Source organism: Urocitellus parryii, chromosome 5 (assembly GCF_045843805.1).
Source record: "Urocitellus parryii isolate mUroPar1 chromosome 5, mUroPar1.hap1, whole genome shotgun sequence".
NCBI classification, from domain to species: domain Eukaryota; kingdom Metazoa; phylum Chordata; class Mammalia; order Rodentia; family Sciuridae; genus Urocitellus; species Urocitellus parryii.
The window spans coordinates 205360099-205379289 of NC_135535.1; the positions used below are offsets into that span (position 1 = coordinate 205360099).

Genomic DNA, 19191 nt, shown 5'->3' on the forward strand with positions numbered 1-19191 from the left:
CAACAAGAATGCCAAGATACATGATTAAATATCAAAAGAAAGTTATAGAACGGTGGATATCGTGAGACAAAGTTCACATTGCAATGTCACACATACATGCACGTGCATAAAGGCATGGAATAAAAACAACATAACTTGGGGGACAAAGACTGGAGATGTGATGGAATTAAGGGACCTTGTGCTTCCTCTTCGTTGTTTGAAATTGCAAAATGAAAACATAACCATGTAGAAACTATTAATTTCTCAAGTTCCCCCAAAAGTAAATGGGACAATTTAAAAAGTTTATTTATATAACTGCACATCTTATTTTATAAGGATCTGAATATTTTCCAACCTTATTAAAAAACATGAAACTATTTCAAAGACCAAAGGGTAGCACTGGATCAGAAGGCATATGCTTTTAGAATGACTGGTTAAATGGTAACATCACAAAACTCCTCCTGAGCCCTCTGGGAAGACTGGGGTTCCCGTGGAAGGGCTGCACTTTTGTCAAAAGAGAACTTTCCTTTGGCTTCTTTTTCAAAAACTCTGTATAGCTTCTCTAGGGAACGAACGTGAAACAGCTCCACAGCTCGTTGTATCGTCTTGGAAAGCGTCTGAAGTTGGGGACCATCATGGCCTCCTTATAGACGTAGGATATTTGGTTATTTGAAAAGCCATCGAGACAAGATGGAACATAGTCACTTGCCCAGAGATTGAAATTTCTAGAAACATGTTGACTTTTATCTGGGGGAATCTTCTTACGTCCGAAGCCCTGGGGAAGAATGACAAGATCAGAGGGGAAATATTCAAGATCACATAGTTTTGAGATTTGCAATAAAACCAGCTACACGACGTGTTATGTTTAAATGTACCCTGCGCCACCCATCACAAAAGGTCCCCTTGGCCAGCCTGCTGGATTCCACAAACCTACACTGCAGCCTGGTAGTGTCTCACGCTTTCCCGTGCTACCAGGCGGCTGGACTTTCAGAGACGTGGAAGGCAAAACACAGTGAACCCAGCCATCAGTGCCTGCTAACTGGCCTCAGATCCCAGGGCCCCCAGCAGTTCTTTGCATCCCTGGTTGCCTCCTCATTACGCAGCAGGACAGATGCATCTTTCTCTAAGAAGATGGAGGCTGAATTCCTTCCCAACCCCGGGTTCCCTGGAAGGAAACAGAACCTCTGTCTCTGCCTACAGGCTCACATGTTAATTTGTGGCACCAGACACGGGAACCCGAGAATTACCATGTACTCAAAGTTGTACACTTGATTTTATCACAAGTTGTACACTTGATTTTATCACAAGTTGTACACTTGATTTTATCAAAGTGCAGAGATAAACACTTTGAAAACGAAGAAAGAAAACACTATGCTAACACAAGGACCCAGAGGAGGTGGCCACTAGGTCACCCAGACTTGGCATCAGTCAGTGAGGGCTCTGTTCACAAGGGCCAGCAGCAGTCAGGTTTGCAGAGGGAGAAGAACAGCACACCTAAACTCAGACCATCGGAGCAGAGTTTATGAAGGGACTGCAGTGGCCCCCTGTGTTCTCAGGTCCTACAACCAAGGATGCAGGCAGCCAACCTCCAATTCAGCTGACTGTGGGTGGAAAATATATTTTTTTTAAATTGAACCTGTTAGATGTATACAGATTTTTTTGTGTGACATTATACCCTGAACAATACAATATAACAATTACTGACCCTGCATTTACATTTTTTGAAGTATTATAATTAATGTAGAGAGCATTGCCTAGGTTACATGCAAATCCTACACCATTTATACAAGGTCTTGAGCAGGCTGATGTCTGGAGGTCTCAGAACCCAGTTCTTGTGCAGATTGAGGGACAAGTTGTGCATGAGGGGGACCTGCAGGGGCGGTGCCATGGCTCTAAGGTGGTCCACACAGACCAGCCTGTGGGGGTAGGCGGCAAGGGGCTCTGGAGAGACAAACAAGATGCTGGATGCACAGAAAAAGAAAGAAGACACAACAGGAACAACAAAGAGAAGGGGGAAGAGCAGGAAGGAGAGCAGCAGGTGAAACTGCCATTACGTCCAAATAACTGGTGACCTGGTGACGAAGAAATGTGCTGGGACGTTGAGTGAGAATTCACAGAAAGGGGGGCTGGGGCGGGGGCTCAGGGGTAGAGCATTTGCCTAGCACATGTGAGGCACTGGGTTCGGTTCTCAGCACCGCATATAAATAAGTGAATAAAATAAAGGTCTATTAACTACTTAAAAATGTTAAAAAAAAGAAAAAGAATTCATAGAAAGGAAGAAAGGGAGGGAGCAAGAAGGAATGAGAGAGAGAGAAGGGGGAGGGGGGAAGAATCGACATCTGAAATTGCAGGATTTGCCCTGTCTGGGGAAGCCAGGTCTGCAGCTCCCAGGTCCAGGTGGAAGCCCTGGAGTGGCACCTCTGGGAGCGAGCGAGCCTAGCTAGAGCCACCAACAGCCCCAGGAAGGGACATGCAGAGACAAGCACTTTGAAAGACTTGCCTTCTCCTTGGGGAAGAGCTAGAGATACCATTTATATAATCAGAATAACATGATGTAGTATATGTGTATACCTATGACATGCACCCAATAAACAAGAAGCATGAGAGAGGACAGAAATAAAACCAAAACACAAGCTGTCATAATAATATGAATGGGTTAAATTCTTACATAAAGAAACGAAGATTCCTGGGTGTTTTAAAAAGCAATGCTGTTTACTATTTATAATGGAAGACAAACCCAAAGCAATATCACTGAAAATGATGAAGACAAAGGAATGCAGCATCACCTAAATAACAGACATCAGCAAAAAGGGGGTGTTGTAGTGCCCTGGCGGACAGGTAGAGCCCGGGCTGAAAGCACTGAGGCCCGTCAGGAGCACTCCATGCTGGTGGGCGGGGCAAAGGCTGCCTGGAGATAAAACAGTAGGGGTTATTGTGCTGCAAGACAAGGTAAGGCAAAACCAAGAATGCTTAGAAAATCAAGAATAATCTTAGAAGCAGAAACTGGAACATCAAGTAGAAAAACAAGAATAAGAAAGGTTGCAATAACAAGTTGGGCATTAATTTAAAAAACTTTGTAACTCAAAGGGGAAATTATGCTCTTTTTAAACTCTAATAAAACACTTCAAAATTACAAAGATAATTTCTATAATTCAAAAATTTCAAAATCACAGATCATACACTATAAATTACTATAGCCCATAAAACTAGATAGTAGCAGCATCTATCAACTTTGTTAGATGGCCTAACCAAATTCTAACCATCTAGAAAATATCAAAGTACTCTATAAATTATTTTTTTTAGTTAAAATGGAAATTAAAAATTAGATCATAGACTACTTAGAAGCAAATAATGATGATAACTTAATTAGAAAAACCTTTGCAACGTAGCCAAAATAATAATCTGAAGAACATTCATAGTTTTCATAGATTAATAACCAAAATTACAACTGAAAACATTTCTAAAAGAATAGCAAAATAATTGTATTTTTAAATATTTTTTTAGTTGTAAATAGACACAATACCTTTATTTTATTTGTTTATTTTTATGTGGTGCCAGGGATCGAACCCAGTGCCTCACACATACTAGTCAAGTGCTCTACCACTGAGCCACAACCCTGGACCCCAAATAATAGTATTTTAAGAGATATTATACCACTAAATTTAAAATGAGTTAGATATATTTTAGGCAAATACAACAGCAAAATCTACCCAAAAGGAGATAGAATGTTTGAATAGATTAATTCTCAAAGCAGAAAAGGAAAAAGTAGTTTTAAAAAACTTACTTAAAAAGGTATTGAACCCAAGTGATTTCATGGGCAAATTCTGTCCAACCTTCTTTAAACTTAAAGTCTCAATGTTATGTAAACTATCCCAAGACACAGAGAAGGCTGCAAAGCTTGCAATGTCTTCTGCAAGACTCTGGTGACCCTGGTGAAGTGCCTGTGGCAGGATCCTATCTGAGACACTAACAAGGTACATACTCACACGTGTGTGTGTGTGTGTGTGTGTGTGTGTGTGTGTGTGTGTGTAAACTGCAGGCAAAGCTCCCCTTCCATCTGAAAACCATCACTAGCAGAGAGTCATCAAGGTGAGATGGTCAGAAGGGAAAACAAGGGAGTGAATTTCATTTCTAGTTTTTTATAATTCCATGGTTTTTGAGTTCTCTTTTAAAGGCATGCTACTTTGGTGATTTAGGTAACAACATTAATCTCTTCATTAGAAGAGGCAGGCGGGTGCATGTGTGGGTTCTATACTCAACACTGCCAGAGGAAAACCAGAGATTGGGTGGTTGGTGCTGTTTTAGGTTAGAGCCACTTAGATTTAGTTAGGACACTGTAGACTGGAGGAAAGGGTAACTTTGGCAAGCTGTTTGACTTTACTAGTTCTCAGTTTCCTCATCTCTAAATTGATAAGAGTAATTAGCCCATAGAGTTGCCTTGGGGATTCAATGACACAATATGAGACGCTGGCCTCTGGCAATTTAAGTAAATGATGGCTATGACTAACAGCATGGTCCCCACCATCCTGGACTTTCAGGTTTGGTGAGGATTCCCAGAGCTCCCCTGACCACCTTCTACCTAAGGCCCCGAAGCCTTGAATGTGCAGTTAGGGACCTGGAAGGACATAGGCATACCGCAGTGCTACTGGGCACTAGGAATGTGAGTCCTCAAAACAGGGGTGTGTAAAATACAAACTGGAGTTTAAAGACAGCTTGGATTAATTAATTAATATATCATTAATAACTTGCATGTATAGATTACATGTTGAATTGATAATTTGGAGGAAATATTGTGTTGAATAAAATATACAAATTCTAGGGCTGCGGCTGTAGCTCAGTGGTAGAGTGCCTACCTCCCATGTGTGAGGCACTGGGCTCAATCCTCAGCACCCCCACATAAAATTAAATAAACATATTGTGTCCAACTACAACTTAAAAAAAATTTAAATACAAATTCTCTTGACATATCTTCTTTTTTTTTAAGAATTTCTGTTTTAGTTGTAGATGGACACAATACCTTTATTTTATTTATTTATTTTTTACGTGGAGCTGAGGATGGAACCCAGTGCCTCACACATGCTAGGCAAGCACTCTACCACTGAGCCACAATCTCAGCTCCTCCTTGACATATATTCTGATAAACCTGTTGGTAGTTGAAAATATCCTAAGTCACAAATGCATATAAGCTGTGCAGAATGTATGCATGCCTATAATCCCAGCAATTTGGGAGGCTGAAGCAGGAGGATTACAAATTCAAGGCCAGCCTCAGCAACTTATCAAGACCCGGTCTCAAAATAAAAAGGGCTGGAATGTGGCCCAGTAGTAAAGCACTCCTGGGTTCAGTCCCCAGTACCAAAAAAAAAAAAAAAAAAAAAAGAAGAAGAAGAAGAAGAAGAAGAAAAAGCCTCTAATGTTATGTAAAACCTCCTGGCCAACCTAGCTCAGCACTACAGGGTACTGTTGTGGCCTGGCAGTTTCCATGGTGAGACTTCCCAACCAGACCTGCCTGGGGGCTTCGGCCACCTGCTACTGTCAGTCATCCCAAGAGAGTGTGGTACCATATATTGATACCTGGGAAAAGAGCAAAGTTCAAAATTTATGTATGGTTTCTCCTGAAAGCCTATTACTTTTGAACCACCATTAAGTTGAAAAAATCAAACTTTCATAAGTAGAAAAACATTATTAACTTCACCTGTTTCTTTTTACTTACTAAAGCTCTTAAAATCACATACACAGCTTGCTCTATATTCCTATCACAGTGCTGTTAACCACCACTAACAAGTGCTATCAGACTTCAAGTTCAACAACGACAGGGAACTCACCACCTGTAGAGAAAAGGTAACTAGGTTCTCGGAAGTCCTTCCTTCTATTATGTTAGCTTTTTCCTCCTGGATCCCTCCTTGAGGGTCTGGCTCTGCCATCCAGAGACCTGCATGTCCCTCCTTCCTGGGACAGATCTTCACAAGAAAGCTCACAAGAGACCATGTATGGGAAGGGCACTTTGGAGAAGCTTGAGAGGCACATTAACAGGACAGAAGGTTGGTGCAGACTTGAAAACTGCTGGCCATTTTGTGAACTCCAGGAGGCGTTTCTTGTAACCTGTCTGGGTCTTCTTGAAGACCCCACTCTGTTTGGACCTTGTTCAGTTTCCGAGATCAGTCCTCTGTCTCCTGCAGGCCTCAGAAAATCAAGAGCCCTGAGGCTACTCCCCCGATTTATCAGTCATTTGGAAAGAAATACTCACAGAGTCAAAGTAGTATCCAGAGTTCTCCAGACTGTGACGATTGTCATGCACAGAGAAGGGGAAGTTGTCCTTCGCTGCTTGCTGGAAAGAGTGAAGGAGGAGATGGGAAGACACACGTCACAACTCCCCAGAACTCCAGGGCACTGTCAGACTAGTATGTGGCAGGAAGGAGGCCCCATGGGGCAGAGCGATCGCTCAGTGGGACGACTCCACCCGCCCCAGCAACAGCAGGAACATGGGGATGTGGTGTACGGGTACGTGCCGACTCACCTTCTCCCGGACTTTGTATATGGGTGGCAGCTTCCCCTCCACTTGTCCAGATGAGTGTGGATAATGAGGCTCTTTCAAAGTAGCACTAGTGAGGGACTCTGGTGTCGTCTGCGTTAGTCCAATGTGAGGGAACTGGAAATCAGCACACGCCCTGATTAGAGTTGGAACCCCCCCCCCGACTATAACCAAGGCTTAGTGTCTCCTCTGTAAGGTGACTAAAGTGCACTTTGGGTGCTTCTGGCATGCAGTGGAAATGGTATAACTTGGTAATTTTCAAGTATTTTGTCCAAGACAAAAAATAAATAAATAAATAAATTTGTAATAGTCCAGATCCATCCCTGCGGTTGTCTCAGGTCGCAGGGCCATCCTGCTGTGTGTGGGGGGGCCTGGAACTGTTTCCACAGCCTGGGGAGGGGGGTGAGGGTCTGGAGTGTGCACCTGCGCACTCGGAGAAGACACCAACAGGCTCTCTGCGATCCCCACTGTTCCAGGAGCTCCCTGCTAGGATCCCATCATAGGGATGGACCAGCCTCCCTCCAGGTGGGCACGAAGGGGGCCTGAGACAAGGGGAAGGTGAGGGGTGAGGACGCTGACTCCCCACTGTGATGTGAGGCAGAGGACAGGAGAGGTCAAGGAGGGAAAGGGGGAAGAGAAAATGAAGGAAAGACAGGATAAGAAAGGTGATTTGGGGTTGTCCTCAGCATCTCCCTACAAAGGGAAGAAAGGAAACAGGGCTGGGCAGAGGGGGGTTGTCCCTCAGCAGATGCTGTGGCAAGTTGTGGGCACAGTGTGGTCCCTCAAAGTTGCCCTGAATTGGGGTGAGGGGCTCTGGCCTTTGTGTGCTCTTTGGCCATGGGATCCCTAAGGTGTTCTTGGCACCCAGAGCAATGGTCCTTCATCCCTGAGGTAAGCATGACTGGCACTGGATGCCCCCAGAAGCCCACCCTAGTTTATGTGAATGGCACTTCTTAAAACCGCCCCAACAAAATGAGCTTTGAAGTAGGGATCTCTGGGAGAAGAAAACAAATGGAAGATGATAAAGCCAGCAAAAGTCAAGACCCGACTCCAGGTGGAAATTCTCCACCTAGGGAAGAAGAATCGTCGCATGGTGGCTGCCTGAGTGCAGTCCAGCCCTCTCTCTCCTGCTAGGTGACAACTTTTCCAAGCCTCAGCTTTGTTTATCTGTAGAGTGGGATAATCATGCCTACTCAACAGGGTGGATTCGATTAAAAGACAAAATGCATGTACCAGGTAGTGCTCCATCATGGTTGGCAGGTTCTATAGTTGCTCATAGCTGTCCTCTTCTTTGTCCTCAAACCCAAGGCCATTGCCTTGGGCCAGTCCCCCCTTCTTCCCTTTGGGAGTATGACATTGCTGTCCACCCTCTCAAGTCACCATACCACTGTGTATTCAGGAGGGTTTGATGAATGTCTGCCCAAAGGTGTGTTCAGTATGTTACATTTGTGTAAAAAGGCCGGGGGGTCATGTTATAAATGTCGTACATGTGAGAGGAGGGTGTGGAGGCCATAGGAAGCAAAGGACACACTTTGGATGTGTAATGGGTGGATCAGAGTGGAAGGAAGAAAGAAACAGAATGAGACGTGTCAGCCATCTCCATGGATGTGAGTAAACTATCCAGGCACACAAACCCATGTGTGGTTGACAAGGACACACAGAAAGAGAAAAACTCCCCCTGAACACGTTTAAATGGCTGCCTGTGGGTGAGGGGACGGGAAATGGGGGTCAAGGGCAATATACTCCTACGTGCCTCTGTGTGCACAAACTCTCCAGAGGACACACAGGGGACTGGCCACCAGGCCCTCTGAGGAAGGGCCCCAGGGAAGGGGTGACTTTCTCTCCACTGACTACCACTGTGCACTTCAGTGTTTCTTAACTAACTTGTGTTATTACATGGTCTTTTTTCAACAAAAAAATAAATGTATTTGTTTCTGTTGAGAAATGTCATATATATATATATATATATATATATATATTCCTGGTTTTAAAAACTCAGATAATAAAGAAAAACGTAGGAAGTAAAACACCCCCAAGATCCTATGGCCCTTTCCCCTTAACCCTTTGGAAACCACCCCTTCATGATCCTATGCAAATGTGCATCTATAGGCCCAGATCACTTGACATGATATGGTATGATACATACGTGATATGATATGACATCATGGATGATTACTTTATCTGTCTGACTTCCAAAAGCTGTGGATACCTTTTTATGTATTGGTACTTCAGGTTGCCTTCTGTGCCCTCTCTGTCACCTCCACTGCACCCCAGAGGACAGTACTGAGCCCTCGTGTGACCACCAACCCGTATACACATGGAGCTTTACACTACTTTACAAACACCACATGGCGTCGGACCTGCTGCCTTACCTTGCTTTTGTCATTTCACATACACCCTAGAGGTTTTCAGTCAACTCACACAGGTATGTTTCTAGTTCATTCTGTGCCCTGTATTTTAAATGTTTTTGAAGCTAGATACAACTAACACCAAGGGGCTGCAGGCTCACCACCTTCCCTGTGCCTCTCCTTGGGCCTGGCTGAGCCCCACTCAGTTGGGGACACCCGTTCTGACATCAGGAATGGTTGCTCTCACCCGATAAATGACGTCGGACTTGAGTTCATTTGTATTCTGCCAGTCTGTGGACTACTAAATCGCTGTTTTAAAAAAATGGCACTAGCATTTTAATTTCCCTCTTTTAACATATATATTTAATGGCTATAACATGATAGCTATGAAATAAACCCTTCTGTTAGATATTGTAACCGTGAAATATAGCTTTTTAACTAGTTGGCGGTGAAATTTTTGCTGCATTCAATCACTCAATGACTGAAATATTAAATAGGAAAGTGAAAGTATGTGGGAAAAAGCCTTTGCTACGCAGCGACAGCCAGATTACAACCAGCAAGGTCAACTGCAAAATGACTGTCACCTCTAATGTGGCAATTACTGTCCTCCCAAATGGGCTGCTGCTGACTCCAAGCCAACAATTTCTTTAATTTTCTCAACTCGTCTATGAGTTACTTTGGGAAACTTCCTGATCAGCAATATTCTTTTTATACTCCTAGGTGCTGACAGCAGAGAGGACCCATGCCAAAGATCCAAGTCAAACACTGGGGGACAGTGGCCTTCCCCCAAACCCAGGCACCAGGCTGCATTCCCAGGCTCTTGACTGGAGGCATGGAATGAACTTTCTACCCTTGAAATGCGGACTCTTGCTTTCTCTAGACTGTTTGAAATGACAATGTGGTTGTCTCTAGACTCTTGCAGCTAAAGTGGCCACGTGACCCAGTGAGCCAGAGGCATGAGCCTGCAGGCCCAGCTCCTAGGAAAGCTCTGGATAAGAAAGGGGCAGCCTTAGCCCACTGGCGTCTTGTCGTTTTTTGTCCTTTGAACTTCCCCTATTTTCTTTCCTGGGCTGTGGACTCACTGCCTGGAGTTGGAATAGCCCTGCACTAAGGATAGCAGAACAGAAGGCCGAAAGGACCTGGGCCTCAGAGGAAGCGGGAGCCCTGACCCAGCCCTGCACCCTGCAGCCCTGCTTCTGGATTCTACGTTTACTTGAGAAATCGAAACCCTAACTGGTAAAATGCTACAGTTGGCTTTTTATAATATTCAGTGAAACATGATCCTAAATGATAGCTAAGTGATAGAAAAGTAGAAGCTACTTAGTTCGAGAAATTTGTATTTTTCTCTTTATAGGAAATTAGTGTTATATAGTGGACACTACTTCCCATTTTACTTTGGAACTTAGAGTCAAATTCTTCCTAATCTCAGTCTCTTATTCTAACATACATTTAAACTGATTATTGATTTTTATTTTAATTCTACTTATTTTATTGTGCATATTTTCCATATATTACTTCCAATATCAGTAAAATGAAGCAGGGTGTGCATTTTGTGTGTGTGTGTGTGTGCACGTGTGTGTGTTGTGTGTGTGTATGCTGCTGGGGATGAAAGCTAGGGCCTCGTACAAGCTAGGCAAGAGCTCCATCCCCAGCCTTACACTGAGCACTTCTGAATTAATTATCTCATTAATCCCACCTTGGTATACTATGCTCCCATTTTACAGGTAAAGAAACTGAGATTAGACTATTTGTTTTAGTCCAAGGTTACATCTGACTAGCAACCATCAGTTTTTTAAAGACCTAAATTTTCCAAGGCCTTTCTATTTTTTTTTTTTTTTGCTTTCAATAAATAAACAAAAATTGTCACCATTTTCTGCATATTGCTGCTCTGAAAAAAGTCGGCCAGCTTTTCCTCAGGGTTTGCCTCTCCCACGGGTGTTGTGGAGGGCACCTGGAGGACTTCCTTCTGTGAGTGAGCTGTAGCGACTGGGAACACTTAGAATGCTCACAGCAAAGAGCCAACAAGAGAAGCCAGGGTCTGCAGGCCTGGGCCGCGCGCAGGAGGTGTCCTGGAGGTGCCAGAAGAGTGGCCGCCCACTGGACCGTGTCAAGGCTGCCGCAGGGGGGTCCTGCTGGCAGGTTGCCTTGAGCCCAGGGTTTGGGAACAACCTGGGCAACATTTACAAAGTGGGGAGGGGCTTGGGGTTGTGCCCAAAGCGGGGAAGGGAAGGTTTCCCAGGGACAGGGAGGGGTGGTGTGCATTCCTAGACTCTGCCAGTTTCATGGGGTGGGCTAAGGGAATCAGGCACAAACCGTCGGGAGTCTGTGTAGGTTTCTAGTGTAGTATTAACGCCTTCAACAGGTGTCTGTCAAGTGTGTCTTTGCATGAGATCAAATTCTAAGCTTTGAGGAAACATCAGCGAGCAAAAAAGACCAAGGCCCAGCCCCCATGAAGCTCCTATTCCAGGAGGCAGAGATGACTGATGTTCGTCACATATCAAGGTGGGTAGAGTCTGTCAGAAGAGAGATGTTGAGAAAAAAAGAAGGACTAGAACAGGCTGCCTAGTGGGCATCTACACGGTCCAGCGGGCAGAGAATTTTACCCGCATTGTTTCATTTAATTCTCCTACAAATGTAGAGGTTCCCGTTTCACAGAAGAAGGAATTGAGGCAGTGGAAGGGGCTTGTCAAAGGTCATGCTGCTTTAGGCAGAAGGGGATTTGCACTCACTTCTGTGCCCTGGGCCACACCCACGTGGTGTGAGGAGGTGTCCGGAGGGCACCGTCTCTCTTACCCATCTTCCGTCCTTGTCTGGCGGAGGGTTGAAGCGTCTCCCTTTGGGCATTCTCTCCAGGAAGCTGGGGGAGGGGGACTGAGGTTGGCACCCTCACTGCTCCATGGCCCCAGAAGCTCTATTCACTCCAAGGGCCAGGCCTCCTCTCCCTTCCTGGTCTCTCCCCTCAGCTCTGCAGAGGCGGGGGGCATGGTTGCCATGGAGCGGGGCTCACCATCACAATGGGTGCACAAGACTTCTGAAGCCCCTGAGGATTCCTGTCTCTGGTTCCTGGCAGGTGAGGCTCCCCAAAGTAGGAAGCAGAGAGCTACCAGGTCCCAGGGGAGGAAGTCCCAGGGATGGGTCAAACAGGGGAGGACAAGGTAAGGTAATCCTGGGGTAATGGCAAACACTTTGCACCTCCAAATCCTGGAACTAATATTATTTGAGTTGACGTCCCCATGATAACTCTTTGTCCAGCCTCTTAGTTACCAGCCCTGGGCAGAGGGCGACCTTGCCCAAATCAGGAGCACTTCTATACCAGGTTCCACACCTGCCACTGTCTCCTTCCATGGCTCTCTGTGTCCCGACACACTCACAGGTGCTCTCTCCTGCCTGCACAGCATGGAGGCCCAAGGAAGCAGCATTCATGAATAATTATTTTATGCCTTGTGCTACACTAAAGGGGACACTTCCCTGTGTTTTTATTTGTTTTCCATGACAAATTTCAACCTTTATAAATGGGGAAATGAGGGCCACCCAGCCAATGGATGGGGCACTGGAGGTCAAACCAAGGTGATGGGTCAGTTCCAGAGCCCAGGAGCCTTTCCAAGGACCACCTGGCCTCCCCGAGGCTGCAAAGGCTGCTCCCAAACCCTGGCTGTCCTCCCTGGGCCTGGCCCTCCTCCCTGGACCTGGCTGTCCTCCCTGGGCCTGGCCGTCCTCCCTGGGCCTGGACACACAGGCACCACCTTGCTTCTGCTCCTTACCATGCTCGGCTGCCTTTCTCCTGTGCTGTCTGACAGACTCTCAGTTGCTCCATGGGAGGATAGAGTGACACCCACGGGAGCCCCGATCCAGCTCTGTCTCTTGCTAAGAAATTATGTCCTCAAAGCTCCCCTCCCAAATCATCTCCCTGGGTTCTAGCAGGAGTTGCCGTGGAAGAGAGAAGGGAACTCATCCTCTGCCAGTCGGTTAGAGAGGTGGGCTCCTGGCTCTGAAGGCATAGGTGCAACAGGCTTGCTGCAGCTAGGATGCTGAGAGCCGCATGTTGGGAGAGGGTAGGAGGGGACAGAGCAGCTCTGCTGTGCTCCAACCACTGTGCCCACCCCAGGCAAGCCAGGCTGACCCCTTCCTGGGACTCTTCACCTTCAGCGGTGCTGCTGCCTGCTCCCCAGTGCCCCAGTGGAACTCCTCCCTCCCAGCAGCACCACCAGAGTCCTGTTGATCCCCAGCCTGGCCAAGATTTGGTGTATGGATTAGGATCAAGTTCAGCCGGGACAGGAAACCCAAAATAACAGGGCTTAAACACAACCCATGTTTATTCTCTCTGTGCGGCAGATCTGCCACATGATCCTCAGAGATGAGGCTCCCTCCTACTTGTCACCACTCTGCCATCCCCAGAGAGCAGCTGTTACCTTGTGGCCCCAAATGTGACATCTGGATTCCAGGCAGCACAGCAGAGGAAGGGAAGTCCCGATATATCATGTTAGACCGATCCCGACCCCTGGGCCAGGACACACACTTGTCACGAGTTTACCAAAGTCCCTGGCAGCTGCACACAACACTTCTTGTCATGTGACACAGCCTAAGCCACAGGACCACACCTTCCATCGCCTCCAGTGGTGGGGACCAGGATTCAGCTATTCCTGCCCCTAGGGTTCATGTGGAATAGGCTTTGTTCTGGTGGGGTCTCTGTCCGGCTAGGAGTTCTGTCACCACCACAGGAGAGACAGAGAATGCATGTCCGAGGACAACCAGTGGCCCTGCCCAAAGGGTGCTCCCTAACCTTGAATTTGAATTTCCTTGTATCTTAGAGGTAAGCCTAACTTCATTCCTCACAGCAAAGTTTGCCAGCACAGCAGAAGAGGAGGAAGCCTGCGGTCCACTCTCAGCACCATGGCAACATGGCACCCAGAAAATACTTGGTCAATTTTAAAGCACTTTGCGAAAGCAAGAAGAGTGCATGTGGAAATCCCTTCAATGTCTACTAAGTTTTTCACTGTCCATTTTAAATAACTTCCCCCATCAACCCCAAGATATAAGCTGGTTACTTTTCTTTTGCATGTACCACCCACTCCCATTCACTGTCCATCCCCACTCTGTTCTGCACCCCCAAGCCCAGCTACAAAGACTGTATCACCTATTCCTTGACCCTTTGGTTGGATTTATCCAGAAGGAAGGACCAGTGTGAATTGGAACTAGAACCCAGGTGTACTGAAGACAAGGTCAATATATCAGCACCAAACAAGGTTTGTTCCACTACAGTTCCTTGACCCTGTTAGATTATTGGGCAGTTACTTTACAGAAGGATGCCTTTAACTCCCTTTCCTAATCTTTCTGAATCAGGCCCTTTGAAATACCCACACTCGGCCATAGTGAGCTCTTCTAGACCAAAGGCCAATTGATTGACATTATGTGCTACTCCAGGGCTCTCTCCTGAAGCAAAGGCGAGGGTCCGGGTGGGATCCTACCAAGTCGAGGAGGTGGGGGTGGTACTGGAAGCAGCTGGTCCTGACCCTAGGGTTAAAGATGAAGCCTGTAAGAGGAGGGGAAGCCATAGACCCAGAATCTAAAACCTAAAACCAGCGCCGTTTACAACACAGCATTTGTTATATGTTACCACCAGTCCCCACCAGTGGACCAAAATTCTTTCAGAAACAAAACCTCCTTTTTAAATATGTTGTGCATCTTTTAGTCTTATGCTCTGTTAAACCATGTAGATGAACACTGATTAAGTACATTCCAATATCCTTTTGAAGGGTTGTTATGACTTCTAATAAAGTTGTCCAAGAAAATCAAAACCAAATAAAGAAACCTTGGCCAGGAAAACGAAATAGAATTTTTCTTCAACTAGGAGTTCTCAGTCACAGATTAGGGTGGGCTTTGTTCATCGTTGGGGCTGTAATTTTTCAGAGGTTAAGTGACTGGGCTATACTTTGTGACCTGCTAACCTGAAAACACATCCTACAGCGCTCAAGGAATTCAGACCTCGGGGCTGAGCACACAGAGGGTCAGGTGCGGTCCTGCCTCCTGCCTTTGCACGTTCTGTGTCCAAAATGGCCTGCCAGGGAGTATGTGCCTGGCAGCATGAATGCATGGTGGGGCTTACCAGTTCCTTCAACAAACATTATTGCCAGTCCACTGTGGGCTAGCGTGATTTCTAGATAACACGACAGCAAACACCAAAAAGCAGTTCTTTGAAAAAAAAAAAAAAAATCATGACTTTGCAATGCATTCAATGACCCATGCCCCAGATTACTGATAAACCAAAAATTATTTTCGTGGAACTGTCTACAAGATTTTATAGCAAATTTTTTTGCTCTCTGTATTTTTTTTTGATATGGTAAATTTTGTGTGTTTGGAATTTTAGATCTCTTTCATCCACTATGTTAAAGATTTCATAAAAGGTGGATATGTCTGTTTTGGGTCTTTCCAGTGCAGTGTGCCATTCCTTGTCTTAATTAATGATTTGTTGTCTTTTGCAGAAGATAAAGTGGTAGAATTATCGCTGCTCTGCAGAAACGTTCTCCCACGGGTGTGCACATGTCCCCCCAGGAATGCACCCACAAACACCCAGATTCTATACACAGGCACGCTGTGTTTTGTCACACTACCAAATAAAATTGCATTTTCAATTTGTGTCTACAAACCCTGGACAATTCAATAGGCACTTGGGGAAAGCCAATCCATTTGCATGTGGAGGGCTGACCCTCTGAGAAGTTCTCAGGTGTCGGAACTAAATCACATTCTGTTTCACCCTGCAAGGATGAGTCTGGCTTCTTTCTGCAAGTAGCCCACAAATGGAGGGGATCCAGTTGCGCTCACTTGGTCACAATATGGGGTTCCTATGGTACCAATGGAAACTGGACTGGAGGAACAGCATGTTAGTATGACATCTTGAAAAGTCCTCAGACATCAGTAATAGGAAGCAGTTTTTTATTTATCTTGAGTTGCAAACTCTCAGGAAGATTCACTACATCTCATCCTCATCCTCAAGAGAGTAATTCCTTGAATAACAGCAGATGGGGGAGACAGAGAAGATGGGAGGGGAAGGGAGTGGGGATAGTAGGGGATAGGAAAGGTAGCAGAATACAACAGTCACTAATATGGCATTATGTAAAAACGCGGATGTGTAACCGATGTGATTCTGCAATTTGTATTTGGGGTAAAAATGGGAGTTCATAACCCACTTGAATCAAATGTATGAAAGATGATATGTCATGAGCTTTGTAATGTTTTGAACAACCAATAAGAAAAAAAGAAAGAGCAATTCCTGGCTGGAGACAAGTGAGACTATCTGAAAGACAAGAAGGATAAGACAGAAAGTCAGTAAATGGACCGTACAAACTCACTGTAACCTTTATTTTAAAAAAAACTCTTGATTCTGCTGACTCTTGACCAGCCTGACACCCCAAATTCAAATTTCATATAAAACCGTCATTGAAATTACTAAATATTTGATGTTCTGACTGACACACAAATTGCTGTAAACTTTTCAGATGCATTCTGGAAAGGCTCCTGGTTGATAATTTGGACAAATGGTCACGGCAAATGCTCCACGTGGCAACTTGTACTAGGTGCGGCGGTGGTGGGTCTGTGGATACGGTCCCTGTCCTCGTGAAGCTGGCTGTGGTGGGGAGAGAGACATCACCGTACAGGTGATAGATGAAAACTGTGAAAGGTGTGGGGGCCTCCCGAAGCATGTGACAGGGACCCTGAGTGAATCTGAAAGGCTAGGAGGAGGTGGAGGAGTGAACCCGGGGAAGGGGAGGGAGCAGCCCCGGCAGATGGAGGCCTGATGGGAGGCCTGGTGCTGGGAGGAGCTTGGCTCAGTCAAATGAATGAGGCACATGGGGCTGGAGCCAGAGGCAGGCCATCCAGGCAGTGGACAGAGCTGTGGACAGCACCCGGCCCTCTGTGACCTTGACCAGCCCAACGTCAGTAGGAGGCAGAGATGCCAGGAGGAGGCAAGAGTAACTAACAACAGCAGGAAAAAGGAAGAGTTGAGCTTTGGCCTTTGGATGAAAAAAGCATCTTTTCTTTTGCAAGGTGAGAAATGAGACTCACCTAAGATGCAGAAGGCAGGCTGAATGTGTTTGTTCCTTCTCTAAATTCTGAAAGAAAAAAAGACGGTGGAAATCGCTGGTTCAATTCCTGCTTCTCAGCTTGCCAGAGTTTGAGGCCCATTTCCCCTTCTGCTTCTCCGTGTTTGTGAGGGTCACATGAAGACGCTGTGCCCTGCTTCACCCCCTGGAAACCCAGCTTTTGGTCCTTGCGGTTTGAACAGGATGGTCCTCCGAAAACCCAGCATAAAAGACAGCTGTAGTTATGATTCAGAAGGAAGAGCCCCGGGATGGAGGACACCAGCCTCCGGAATTGCACCACAAATTAAATGTCTTGGAACATGCCAGAAAGTTCACGTGTGCCTCACACTGAGCAAGAGAGAGGCAGGGGAGGAAGGGCCCCCGAAACGAAGAGATCTTTAACAAACCTCCCTGATTCTCGTATTTTGCACTATAAAACATAATGGAGATTTCATCAACTTGGCAGGAAATCGCGAGCTAATAAAAGAGCCTTGTTACAAAGATAATAAGAAGACAAAGCCATAAAAGAGACTTGGCTGAATTCTGGCTTCAGGCCTCACTCTCTCCTGCGACTCTGCGGGGACCCAGGCTTCATCAACTCAGTTAATCGAGTGGATGGTCAGGCATTTGTCCTTTCCTGCTTTTGTTCTTTCTTCACATTCCAGGGCGCTTCGCCCACAGGGTGTGCCTCGAAAGGCAGATAGGAAGTGCTGTGGTGTGAAGCCTCCCTGTGCCCGTGCCTTCTGTACCCCTGCTGCTTGAGCTCGGTGCCGTCCCCTGAAGGAGCTGGGCAGCGACCCTCCAGCCGGCTCTTTTTCCCTGGATTTCCACCTTCCCACTGGCTTCCAGCCAAAATATCAGCTGCCTTTTCTCCCCTCCTTCCCTGGAATTTGGGACCCTCCTCCCTGCTCCAGTTGTGGAGTTTCTCCCAGGCCCGGCCCAAACCTTCTGAATCAGAATCTACATGTTCACAGATTCCCTGGTGATTCCCATGCACCTTGAAGTTCCAGTGGGGCCATCTCAGAGAGCCAGGACGCACACCTTTGCCATATCTGCCTTCAATGCTCTCTCAGTTCTGGAAAAGGACCATAAGGTGAGGGTGCCTTCAAGCACAGGAGACCTTGCACCTGCAGGTAAGCACCAAAGCCTGTTCTCAATCTGCTACCTTCAATTGGACTTTTAAAAAGATTTGAAAGCCAAAGTTGGAGGCTGAAGGGGTGAGTTTGCCCCATGTGTATCTAGCAAGCTTCCCCTTGGGAACTATGAAACTCTGGGGGACACCATGGCCACCTTCCGGTGCAGTCTGATGTGGACGTATCAGAAGGAAGTGGATAATGTACTCCCAGGGGGGGGGTGTCCTCAGACGGGCTACTGCCCTGCACAGATACATAAACAAGCTGCAGTGTGCTTGTCTTAATGTTTGATTTAGATTGCTGCCCCATTGATTCAACTGTGGCTCGGGCAAATGGGACTAAACCAAATCCATGGTCTTGCCATGCCGTGGTCCAGCCGTTTTGACTGTACAAGAATGACCACATAAGGGCTGTGCGCCTAATTAAGCACTTAGTCAATAACCCACTCCCTCTGGACTAAGTCATTTGCTTTATCCATTGCGGGAATGAGATCAAGCTGGGCAGTGAATGTGAGTAATTCATGCAGGAAGAACTCATTTAAGGTGCAGCTGGATTGATTGGAATTAGTTATTGCAGGCAGCAAGAGAAAGTGGGTTCCCTCCTCAGGTGATTCCAATACTCCTTTACAAATGGTCATGCAAGGTCTGAATCCAGATGCCCAGGACCACATGTATGTGAGGGGACCCTAGAGGACCAGTATCCCAATGCAGAGGAGATCGTCTTGCCACAAGAAGCTCAGATACTTGGGAACAGGCTTTGCTATTGGTATGCATGGAGCTGGCTGCTGTATGATTTTTTAAAAGTAATTTGATGCGTCTAATTGTTCTGCGGTGAGATAAGAACACTCCATTTTATCTGAAGTCACAGGACAGCTTATTGACTGCACTGTCTTACTGCTGCAGCACATAATGGCATTGTTAGGGGAAATGTCAGCGAAGGCACTGGAGGGTGGAAAAACACGAAATCAAATTTCTCACATGACAATAGCTTGAATATCTGTTGGGCTTTTGCTTCCACTGAATATGGCTGAGCATTCTTCTCCAGCTGATTCGATCAGCCACGGTACAGTGTTTGTCCAGCCAACCTTGCCAGCAGTTACACATTTTAACAAGCCCCCGACTCTC

At 46.2% G+C, this 19191-nt stretch overlaps 1 protein-coding gene across 1 annotated transcript; it reads right to left on the reverse strand.

Annotated features, from left to right (window-relative positions):
• Positions 1-541: 541 nt before the first annotated feature.
• Tex36 (testis expressed 36) lies at positions 542-13311 on the reverse strand. The gene is made up of 5 exons (XM_026384324.1): positions 13266-13311; positions 11650-11713; positions 6494-6625; positions 6224-6304; positions 542-754 (listed from the first exon to the last, which is right to left on the reverse strand). The coding sequence occupies exons 2-5, from the start codon at positions 11698-11700 to the stop codon at positions 542-544; spliced, it is 477 nt and encodes a 158-aa protein (XP_026240109.1). The 5' UTR covers positions 11701-11713; positions 13266-13311.
• Between the last annotated feature and the right edge of the window lie 5880 nt (positions 13312-19191).

Bases quoted from the DNA above. Each gene is read 5' to 3' on its own strand.
- Tex36 (XM_026384324.1), bottom strand. From the start codon at position 11,700: ATGCCCAAAGGGAGACGCTTCAACCCTCCGCCAGACAAGGACGGAAGA. The intron at 6,626-11,649 runs GTAAGAGAGACG...GCTGATTTCCAG, and splicing joins CAGACAAGGACGGAAGATGG to TTCCCTCACATTGGACTAAC. The intron at 755-6,223 runs GTGAGTATTTCT...ATTCTTCCCCAG, and splicing joins CTGGATACTACTTTGACTCT to GGCTTCGGACGTAAGAAGAT.